The 12,236-nt window shown below is 41.3% G+C and overlaps 1 protein-coding gene and 1 long non-coding RNA gene across 2 annotated transcripts in view; one reads left to right on the forward strand and one right to left on the reverse strand.

The window, feature by feature from the left end:
• pnpla7b (patatin-like phospholipase domain containing 7b) overlaps positions 1–12,236 on the reverse strand; it is a 217,252-nt gene that overhangs the window by 88,102 nt on the left and 116,914 nt on the right. The window contains 1 exon segment of the mRNA XM_084338011.1: positions 3,262–3,378. Within this exon segment, the coding sequence (XP_084194137.1) occupies positions 3,262–3,378 (117 nt within the window).
• LOC311239920 lies at positions 7,405–8,348 on the forward strand. Its single transcript, XR_014620453.1, has 3 exons — positions 7,405–7,500; positions 7,682–7,893; positions 8,244–8,348. It is a non-coding gene; the product is annotated as an uncharacterized lncRNA (long non-coding RNA).

A 12,236-nucleotide genomic window follows, 5' to 3' on the forward strand; every position in this document is an offset into this window, starting at 1 on the left:
CTTTTTTGTCACATGTAAACACTGCTGCACATGCCTGTGCAAGTGGTATTGCCTCTCCTGTGAATCGCCTGTCCAGTTCGCTGATGAGAGTACCCAGTACAGGTAGAAATAGGTGTTGGTGACGAAATCCAGGTGTGTGTGTGTGTCTCTCTGCTGTGTCAGTGTCACCCTCTGACACTGTCACAGTCACTACTGCACTGTCACGTTCAGTTTCATGCATTTCCCTTTGGCCCAAAGTAGACGTAACCAAATAACTGTCGAGGGCAGTGGGAGGTCTCGTGGCCCGTTTACGTTTAAGTGCTGTCGCTGCATCGGGGTCAACAGCAGTTTGGGTTGCATCATCATCATCAGGCACGTTGTTGTCCTTGCAGAACGTTTTGACTGATTCCCACACGTCGCTCCATGCATCTGTCTGCCTCTGAGATTTGAAGTGCGCTTTCAGATTGTTAGTGTATCCTACAGCTTCGGAGAGTGTGCAATTGGTGGACTGTAGGCACTTGTGCGTAACATGAATCGTACGCAGTATGCCTTCAAATACAATGAGACATGTAATGAATGACATTCTTGTCAAGTGTTCATAAAGGCCAGTGGCGTCAGGAGACCACCTTCCTCCCTCTTCACTAATTTCTTTGAGGCAGGCTATAATAGCGGAATAGTGGGTCTTAACCGCATGCACAGATTTCCACTTGCATGCCCATCTCGTTTCACTGGGCTGTACAATCTCAGTTTGCTTCAAATTCAGAGATTTCTGGATTTCAATAAATCTATGGTGATTTGACGGTTGTGCAAATACACAGTACAGCTTATCAATGACATTCAGGAATGTTTTCACGCTGCGGTTGGCAGTGCAAGACTCAACAAGCACCAGATTTAGTTTGTGTGCCAAGCAGTGTATGTAGACTGCGTACGGATAGGTCTCTTTGATGCGCTGCTGCACGCCAGAAACGTGACCCGACATTACGGAGGCGCCGTCATAACTCTGAGCAACAATTGTGATGTTTTTTAAACCACCCATCTCCAGTCCTGTGTTTATAGCGTCCACTATAGCAGCTGCACCACGAGATGCTGAGCAATCAATAAAACACAGAAAACGCTCCTTGATTTCAAGCTGCTCAACGTATCTTAAACAAATTGACAATTGTTCCGTTTTAGAGGACCTGGCCTCGTCTGCCATAATACTGAAGAAACCAGTATTCTGTACTGTTTCTGCAATATCTGCATAAACCAAGTTTGCACAGATATCAATTATTTCATTCTGGAATTCTGGGCTTGTTGAATTAAAATAATTTGTCTGCATGCTTTCAAATCCTTTATCATATTTAGAGAAGAAGCTGCACATCTCAATAAAATTGCCCCGTGTTTCTGAATCTATCCCCTCCCTGTGTCCACGGAAAGGCAATCCAAGTTTAGACAATAGCCTAATAATATCAACAACTTTGGACAGATACAACCTGTTCTTCTCTACAGTAGCTTTGTGACTTTCTGAAAGTTTAGCTGCAATAGACCCTGAAGATGCACTCTTTTTAAAGTGATCCCATTTAATCATGCAACTCTTATGGGCATCGGATATCGCATGTTTATCCAGTTTCGAGCCCAGTCTATTCCAGGCACTCACGCCGGTATTACGAAATGAGTCCACGACGTTGCTGTCATTCTGGAAGTGTCGGCAGGCAAAACAAAACACTGCATCCTTTAAAACGGAATATTCCATCCACGCATGCGTCTCGTAATAGAAGGTGGAAAATGAACGGTTGTTTTTTGCTATTAACTTTGTGGGGAATTGCTGTAAGATAGGCTGCTTTGGACAGCCGTGTTTTTCCCCAAGATCACCATCCACCACCTCCACTGATGGCCCCGGGGCCGGTGGGGGGGGCGGCGGGTTTGTTGTGTCCAAACTGCCCGGACACGGTGGTTGTGACTGCTCTGCTGGGGGTGCGGGGGGCAGGCGGTGCGGCTGCCTCTCTGCTGGAGCCCCCAGCGCCGGTGACTCTTCTACGGGGTCGGTAGCAGCTGTGGCGCCGGTGCTCGTTGTTGGTGGGTGATGCTGCTGCTGCTGCTGCTGCTGGACGGGTGGAGGCCGCGGCTTTAGAAATTTACGGATATCCATATTTACTTTACGTTTTCCAATACTACAGGTAAGGTAGGTCGTACTAGGAAGGAAGAGGTCAGAGGTGGGTTGGTACCTGCGTGTCTGTCTGACTGACTCACTTCCGTCGCAAGTCATTACGAAAATAATATAATGTGACATGATTACTACTATAAAATGAATGTATTGTAAAACAAAACATAATAGAATTCAGATTTGTTTCTCACAATTATTATAATTTTATTAAAATAAAAATAATCTTGATTTTTTTTTTTTTTAAAGCAATTTCACCCCCGGCCACCAGGGGGTGCAATGCACCCCCTGCACCCCCATAAACTCCGCCCATGCACTCAACCCCTAGCTGCTCCCGATGAGCAGGTTGGCACCTTGCATGGTTGCCTCTGTCATCAGTGTGTGAATGTGTGAGTGAATGGGTAAGATGTGAGGAACAAATTGTAAAATCACTATATAAATGCACCATTTACCATAAAATATATAATATATATATACATATTTTTTTTAAGAATGAGTTCTGTATATCTACATATGAAGTGGGTCCTCTTCCATGGAGGCTGCCATGTTGCTCTGCCATGCGTCTACAGTAGCCCATAACAGACAAACCAAACACTGGCTCTAGAGAGGGCTGTTCGCAGGGGGCCTGAATACTTTGGGCAGCCGAAGAGTGTTTCCGCGTCTCTGATTGGCCAGGTCATTTCTGGTCATGTGACATGTACGCCCAATCGTGGGACCGCAAGTTTCTAGCCTGGTTAAGCTTAGGCGCTCGTTCAAAGTTGGTTAAGGTTAGAGTTTGTCTTAGAGCATGGCGATAGAACGCCTGCCCTGATTCCGACGGTTAAGCTTAGGCATTCTTTCGAAGTTGGTTAAGGTTAAAGTTTGTCTTAGAGCAGGGCGATAGAACGCCAGGTAGTTTGCAGGCTGTTAGAGCCGGAAATAGGCGCAGAACTTGCTGTCCCACGATTGGCACTGACCTGGCCAATCAGAGCGCAAAACTCGAACGCGGAAGCACTCTTCGGCTGCCCAAAGTATTCAAGCGGCCAGGGGAGGGGAGCGGTTATCAGTTGGTTGCAATCTGCAAACTCACCACTAGATGCCACTAATTCCTAGACACTGGTCCTTTAAAACCCAAGTAAATTCGGTGGTGGAAGAGTACCTACCTCTATCTGTTTGTTCTTGAAGACCGAGCGGACTCCCGAGTTGAAGGAGGCTCCAGAGAACATGGAGGTCACTGGGTAGGTCAGGTCCAGCACCTTCTTGAAGATGGAGGTCATGTCCTGAGGTTGGAAACGACGATATCAAAACATCAATAAGGATCAGCTCGTCATGTACTAAAGACCAATGCCGTTATATAACAGTTACATGGACTGGAAAAAAAGTATTAATAATATCTATCGAGCAGTACCACACAACCGTCATCATCTAATTAATTTGTCTCCTGTTGCACCTGTCGAGAAGGTTTTAATGCGTAGGTATCTACTTTAAAGGAACACGCCAACATTTTGAGAAATTAGCTTACCGTCTTCTCCAGAGAGAGACAAGAAGATAGATACCAGTTTCCTCCTCTGTGAGCGTTCAGTAGAAAGCTATCTGGCTGCACGTTAGCCTAGCTTAGCACAATGAATGGAAGCGGACATGGCCGGTTAGCCTAGGCATTGTCCGACTAACACCTCTCTCGAAGGCTAACCGGTCATGTCCGCTTCCATTCATTGTGCTAAGTGAATAAGGGAAGTAGGTGAAAGTTGACGAGCGAAAACCAGAAGTGAATCAAATTTCAGAACACACGGCGGTGGATGAGGTAAATTGATTTGAGTTTTTTTTTTTTTTTTTTTTTTTACTCAGACGTCTCTCAAGGACCCATTTCTGAACGGATTTTTTGAAAATTTTGACCTGTACACTCAAAAAACTGGGATTGGGGTTAATTAATATTTATTAAATAATTATTAGTAACTTATACATAATAAAAAAGACTATGTGCCGTATGCAATAAAATTGGTCTGAATTCAACGAATTTGAAAAATTTATTAATTGCATTTTACACAATTTTAGTTGAATAAAATTAGCTGTGATACATTGAGTCGAATTTAATTATATTTTATCAGCAATGTCAGAGATGCAGAAAATTGATAGATTTTACTCATTAGGAGGTCTTTGGTTTTAATCACCTGGCACTTTCGCCCAACTAATGGGACCTTAATTTGACACCACGTGGATGATGCGGCCAATCACATGCAAGGATCATGCTATTGCCATTATATCCAAAGACAGCGAGTGTGGTACATGCAACACGGACCCAGGTGAGTAATAATTACGAGTACATTTAATCTGTTGCCTGTTCTCGAGTTAATGCAGTACCACTATGTTTTTATTCATGTAACATGCTGCTAAAAGTAGCCTATTAAGTTTTACATTTCAGGAGAGAATTTTTTTCCGACTGTTGTAGGAGAGTGCATGCAATTCCGACTCCCCCTTCACTATCTCATCTTGGTTCGCTAATGCGTCTACATGGCTTGCTATAGCTAGCCTATACTAGCCAACCAGTTCTTGCTAAAAAGACGCTCGCCTGACATCGTCATGTAACTCGAGAACCGAGGCACGGAATTGGTAGAGTGAGGTTGCATTAGAACGGCAAAAAATAGATCTTTCGAACAGTATTTATATGTTGGGCGAAAAATGCAACCAGAGCCTCTAGACGCTCGCAAAGTGCCACGACTTGTGTGTGTGTTCAGTGCACGGGCCCGACACGGTAACCCACCTGTTAAGATTAAAACGTGGCAACAGCCAGGCACCATGCTGTCGGCTCGCATGCTAGTTAGCTAGCCTATATTAGCCAACCAGTTCTTGCTAACTAGTTATCGTGCTAGCTAACCTGTAACGTTATCAGCCACAACACGGTGTAATTTCCATTTTTTCTTTTTGTGAACATGCAAATATTTCTTGTAGAAGTGGCACAATCTTCCATTTACTTGGGTTTGTAAATTAATTACTTTTTTCCTTATCTTAGGCTTGGACTATGAGGTGGAACTGTAAGATCTGCAAATCATTGTCTACTACAAGGAGGAATCTACTGAAGCATTACAGACTACAACACGCAACATTCGGTAGTGCACAACCCCAGCCATGTCTACATGACGGTTGTCCTTGCACATTCAAAACACAGGGTGCCCTTCGCACACATTTATCCAGATACCATGCAGCAGGAGAAAGTTCAAGGCCAGGAATTATTTATTTTAAGTGTTTAGTTTGCAGTCGCCATTGTCCTACAGTGAAGGACTACTTTCAGCATATTGGAAGGCATCTGAAGAGGCACAAAACTGTCTTTTGTGTATTTAAAGGTTGTGACTTTTGCACAAATATATACAATACATTTCTCAAACACAAAAACAGAAGCCATATAGGCTATTCTTTGAGTGATTTTAAGCAAGACGTGTTTGCGAGTCACCATAATCAGACTGTTGACCATTCTGATGTAGGCCTACCAGAGGCCAGTGATGGTGAGGAGGATGGATTTTGTGTTTTTATTTATTTCATGGTTATACAGTTTTTAGAAATGTACTTGTACCATTTGAGGCTTCAATGTTCCTTTTTGTCTTTCAGCTCCAGGATGAGTTTCAAAGAATCACAATGGTGCACCTTGAATCACAGTTCATGTCCAAGCTGGATGAATACACTCCCAAGCTGTTGGCCCTCTTCCAGTCCAAGGGTGGCGCCGTGGGGATGAGGTTGAAGGCTATCCTACTTGAGGTATTCTTCAATGACTTTTCTGTTTGCTAATATTTTCAGGGATGTTGTGGTCAAACTGCTGGAATATCATTGCGTATATGAAATATACAGCAGGTATTGTTCGCTTGTCATTCTCTCTACAACAGAGTATGAAATAGTTGCAGACCTTTTAAATACACAGTTGGCGGCTGGTTAATGTGGGGCACCTGGGTGGAAAATAGTTTTCAAATTGTATTTGGTTAATTTCTGTTTATTTTGAGATGGACTCTTATTTGACCAGCTTATTGAGAACTCCACTGGTTTGGATTCATAACCAATTGCAAAGTTTTGGTGCTCGGAGTTCTAATAATAATTACTGGACCATGGAAGGTAATTACACACAACACACGTGTGTGTGCGTGAGGCGACAAAACACAAACTCATTTCATAATGATGTACTCTGAAAATATGTGTGTAGGAAAGCCCTGCTAATAAGACTACTTTGTTCTGTAATAGCCCTTTAATATGTTGTTGTTGACAGGAAAGGGTCATTGATTTATGCCAGTGTATTCGTTCAGCGTGATGTGCTAGTGTTGCACTCTAGTCTTCTGATAACGTTACTGGCCCTTTAAGAGTTTCCCTTTCTACCGTGAGCAAGCTGTTCTCTGTGTTGCTGCCTGACGGTGCGGCTGCTGCAGCAGTAATATCTGTCCCTTTGAGGAACGTGTGCGTAAATGACACGTGAGTACGATACCTATGTTTAGTCCTGCCTAATTCATTCATTCAGTTCACTCTGTACTTATTGTGTCTCCGCTGATTCTATTCCTGTCGACGTTGTTCCCTCTGTTATTGAAACACTGCGCCGTTAGCTTAGCTACACATTAGCCAACCTAGGTTCCCTCTGCTATGATATGCTGCCTGCTAGTGATGCTGCGTGGTTAGCTTAGCCACACGTGAGCTAGCTTAGGCTATATAACTCACTCACTACTCCTAGTGAATTGAATGTATCTTACACCTGGTTTACAGTCCGCCTACCTATACTGTTTACATGCACTGCATGAGTCATCCCCCTGCATAGGCTATGTAGGTTATCTATAATAACTCCGGTTAAGTGAATGTCTTGGTTACTAGTAGTTGCACTGTATTGCTAATGAATATAATTGCAGCTATAGACCACATGTTTATGACATTATGTTTATGTGCGCCACTACTGTGTTTACTAATGTATACTGTATTGTATTCCTTTGTGTTTACTAATGTATACTGTATTGTATTCCCTTGTAGACAACCACACACACCTTTCTGTTCCCAAATACAACCAATACCTGCAGCACGCCTCTGTGTAATTCTTTAATCGGAATTACAACGCCATAGTGTCCGCCAGCTCTATCAAACGCACCCCGTGGAGGCCCTAGCCCTCCGTTTCAATGTGAATGTCCCCGAGTTTGGTGACTAGTATGGGGGGTTATGGTGTTAAAAGCTGAACTAGTCAATGAACAGTAAGGAAGTAGGTAAAGGCGTCCATAGGCCCACAGTTGATGCAGTTGCTCACATCCTCCACACTGCAATATACTGAAGAATAATGATTATTTGTGTCATTTCAGGCTCCGAGCATCAACATCACCAGAGATGTTGCCATTCGGGGCTTGGTGATGTACCTTGTGGAATCTACAGATCAGCTCTTAAAGGAGTATGATGTAAGTTGAAGCACATGTTAAACGAGAGAAAAGGGTTGGGGGCAACTTTAAGCCTGAGGATGTTTTGTGAATACGGCCATTGGTTTTCTTGTCCAAAGGTTGGAAGGAAGGAATTTGGGAGATGTTCAATTATAGGACCTTCTCCTGTGGCTGTACAGTCTAAAGTTTCTTGCCCTTTCAGAATGCTGATGGAGATGGTGTGTCGCAGGTCCTTGCTGTACAAACAACAAAAATCTACACAATCAAGAAGGAAACATCAGAGGGTCCCGACGACATCGGTATCGTCATAGAGGGCGTGAAAGTTCTGACTGCTCTGGGTAATTTCCCATGGGCTTGCTACATGCTAGTTGGGTTGGCATATGCAGTGAATCTTGCCTATCCCAAGGAACTAAGGTACACAGAATTAAAGGCCTTTACATTTTCTAACCTACCTTGAGTGAACCTGTATTATTTATGCCATTTTCTTTGGTTTTCTTCCTCTCTTTGTGAGTTTCATTGATCCGGTTAATGTAAGTAGTCGTTTCATCTCAGATTTGTCCAAATAGCCATACTCATTTGAGCGGAGAGGCTTCATGGTTTTGAATATTGGCACAGAACAGTTCATTTATAATGTCCACCTTGTGTACACTTTACCTTGTGGGGTGAGGCAAGGTCAAGTGTTGGGGCATTTACAATGTTGTGAGACTGTTGTCCATTTCATTTTAAGCACCTGACATTGGTTTTCTTCCTCTCTTTGGTCTCAGGTACACATTTGAAGTCTTCCAGAAACTCTTCCTGGAGCTGGATTGGACAAGGCTGTCTCCAAAAGTGACTAACCTCAAGAATAAGCTACTGGCTTAAGAAAGGTCAAGGGTGGGGGTGAGGGGAGGCAAGGTCAAGTGGGGGGTGTGGGGTTATGTTGTGCTTAATTTTTATGTTTAAACTTGCAATAAACTTGCAATAAAATGTTTTGATTTTGCATAAATACATGTTTACCTGGTATTCTTTTTAATATGCATGGTAATCTGTTGACCCAATTCAAGTAAACCAAGCACCGCAAGAAGACATGATATTGGGTATAGAAATGAAGAAATGATGGGAACAGTGACATTCAGTGTTATTGAAGTCCTATAATGCCAATTAAAACACATTTGCATTATTCATTAGAGCAGGTAAATAAGAATTGCCATGTGGTGTAAATAATGTGTATACACAGTAAATTTTGCAGAGTAAATTTTACTCAAACTGAGTAAAGTTTGAGTAAAATGTACTCTGCGAAATTTACTGTGTAGTGTTTACTTAAAAAAATTAAGTTACCTAAGGGAAACTTCATATAATTGAATAGATTTTAATCACATAAGTTTGATTAAAATTGATTGAATAAGTGAACTAAATTTAAACCAAAAACTTAAGTGCATGTAATAATAACAGTTAAAAATTAGGGATGCACCGAATGGGAAATTCTTGGCCAAAACCGATACCGAAAATAGAAAACAGTTGGCCGAAAACCGAATGCCGAAAATGATTCATAGAATAGATTTTTTTTTACCAATGTTGTGGAACATTATGATTATGGAAAAATATATGATTATGGCAAAACTTAACTTAAATAATAAATACCGTACTTTTCGCACTATAAGCCGCACCTGACTATAAGCCGCAGCAGCTAAATTGAATGATGTGTACATATATAAACCGCACTGGACTATAAGCCGCAGGTGTTTTAATGTTTAATTACCATATGTAATTAGCATTGGGACACAATACTGTTGGACAAATAACAAGAATTAACTCATTTACAAGTTGTATTAAGTTTAGCAAATAAGGGAACAGATAAATAACATTTCAATGCAGTCAAAAAAGCAATATTTTGATTTTAACATTTTCGGGTTTAGTCACGTCGAGTCACATATAAGCCGCACCGTTATATAAGCCGCAGGGTCGAAAAATGGGGGAAAAAGCCTCGGCTTATAGTCCGAAAAGTACGGTAATCACTATTATGGGTCCATAAAACATTTATTCAGCACTTCTGAATGCATACAGCACATTAATTCCATCTTTTCTCTGGCTGCGCGGCGGACATTTGTGCTCTACTGAGCGCACCTTTCTAGTCCCCAGTTGAATGTGCTCTCTTGAGAAACACTAACCCCCCCCCCCCTCTCGCTCTGAATAATATGCATATTAGATCACTCAGTGATTAACCGCGACGGTGCATATAGTAAATAAGGATGTTAAAGACGCATTTATTGGACACGTTGCGCACAGAAACAGCGTGACTCCCGACAGCGCAACATCATCACAACAACACGCGTTAGGTTACAGGTTGTTTCTGTTTCGGTATTATATTTTCGCTGAAAAAACTATTTCGGCCAAAAGCCGAAAGGCCATTTTTTGCCATTTTCGGCCGAAAAGTTTCGGTAGCCGAAATTTCGGTGCATCCCTAGTTAAAATGTGTTGGATTTAGTAATAACATGCCAAATCATGAGTTAATATAGCCCAATTTTCTTTTGCAAGTACAACTCAATTTCACAAGGGAAATTGATTTAAATGTACTTAAAATGTTGGGCTATATTAACTCATGATTTGGCATGTTATTACTAAATCCAACACATTTTAACTCTTATTATTATTAACATGCACTTAAGTTTTTGGTTTAAATTTAGTTCACTTATTCAATACATTTTAATCAAATTTATGTGATTAAAATCTATTCAATTATATGACGTGTCCCTTTGTTGTCTTAATTTTTTTAAGTAAACACTAGTCACATTATTTACAGTGTACTACATAAGACGTCAGGCTATGGAACCGCTGTGTTTTCCAGCTTATACCTCTATGCTGGAATATGGAATCTTGCAACCACTACAGAAAATGTTTAGTACACAAGTTCAACTCAAGTTCAGACCTCTGTTACTCCATTTAATTAGCACTAAAAGTGATTTTCCTTTTTTGCATTAGTAACTTCAGAATGGTATCTTTCAAAAGAGACAAGGCTCATGCATGTGCTATAAATATAAAGTATAAAGCTAAGCTTTGCAAAAAAAGTATGCAGTCCTCAAGTTCAAGTAAAAAAAATTGCCACTTTTCTGGGAGCCTGTTAACCCTTTAATCACCAAGGATGACTTTAGACGTCATTGCTCGCCATGCTTAATCTGCCAATGACGTTGTACAGCGTCTTTGAGATCAATATTAAAAAAATCTGTCATGGCAATCATATTTCACCCACGGAGACTTGAGACTTGCTGTTGATCTCCTCTCAACTCTCCAACGGTTCAAGACCGCCATCTGGTGGCCGATCGGCGAATCGCCAAAACCGGAAGTGAGCGGCCGGAAGTGGTGCTCACCCATATTTCGTCCGACTCCAGCTTGATACACTGGATAGCGATCCGTTGCCAATAACTCGATAAACAACATGATTTGGACGTATATAGTATTATACAACCTGGAAATGGATCACATATATCAACATCCCATAATAGCGATCTTTCTGCTCCACGCTGATCACCCAACGGTCAGAGGAAGCTGCGGTGAGTTTCAGCGTGTTTGATTATTATTATCCATATAAACTGCTCTGATCCATGTATCGCCCATACTACATAAATGATTTAACGTCGGCCACAGACTTATAACCCCCCCCCCCCCCCCCCCTCCGGTCACCAGCAGATGATGAGGCATGACGTTTAGGACCTTGTACAATTGAACGTCAATCGGTATCAAACTACATTTGATGATCTAATATATGTATTTATGGCTATAACTCACGTTCTGCAGAATGCTGCAGAAAACGATAAAAACATATTTATACTTTAGACCAGACCTGGGCATTGTACGGCCCGCGGGCCGCATCCGGCCCGCGGGATGATTCTGACCGGCCCGCGAAAGATTACATGATAATAAAAAAAAAAAAAAAAAAAAATTAATATATTTTTTTTTTAACTTTTTTCTTTTCATGTCAACGTTCACACGCACAATATACGCTTAGGAGACATGCTCAGAAGATGTTGGTTCTCTTTGGATCCACCTACATATGTGAACAGACATTCTCAGTCATGACGTTTACCAAGTCCAGGTACAGATCCTCTCTCACTGATGAACATCTGGCAGCTGTGCTTCGCATCTCCACCTCAGACATGCAACCTGACTTTGATGGACTTGTTAAAGCTCAACAGAGACTGGATTTCTCACACTGAATGAAACAAAAAAGAACTGAAGAACACTAAAATGTGGAAATATAACAAGTGAAATGGGACACTTGATATTTTTTTTTCTTAAATGTTTAATATAGGCATGTAAAGTAAAAAAGGCTACAAAACTGGGACACTTTTCTTTACACAGTTCAGTGACATGTCTTGTTTATTTTTGCTATAAGATGATGTGATGTCTTTAGAAAGCTAAGAAAATCCTTGTTTCAATAGTATATGAAACTCAAAATGCCCTTTGTTATTAATGTTTCACATTTTGTTTATCATTTTGGAAATAAATTCTATTTGAATAAATGATATTTTTGAAAGCTAACCTCACCTTTTAATTGCCAAATAATAACATACACTCTTACCAGGGGTCAAAACAATGCAATTTACTGCTTTTTATATAGAAATAAAATGTATATTATGCATAATTGAGTTTGGAATTTTGGCCCGGCCCCCCAACATATTTTCAGTTGCTCATTCGGCCCCCCGGGAAAAATAATTGCCCACCCCTGCTTTAGACCGTATTTTAGTATGAATATGTGAATGAAAAAGTAGAACGTTGCTACA

This window comes from Notolepis coatsorum, assembly GCF_963971535.1.
Source record: "Notolepis coatsorum genome assembly, chromosome: 1".
NCBI lineage: Eukaryota > Metazoa > Chordata > Actinopteri > Aulopiformes > Paralepididae > Notolepis > Notolepis coatsorum.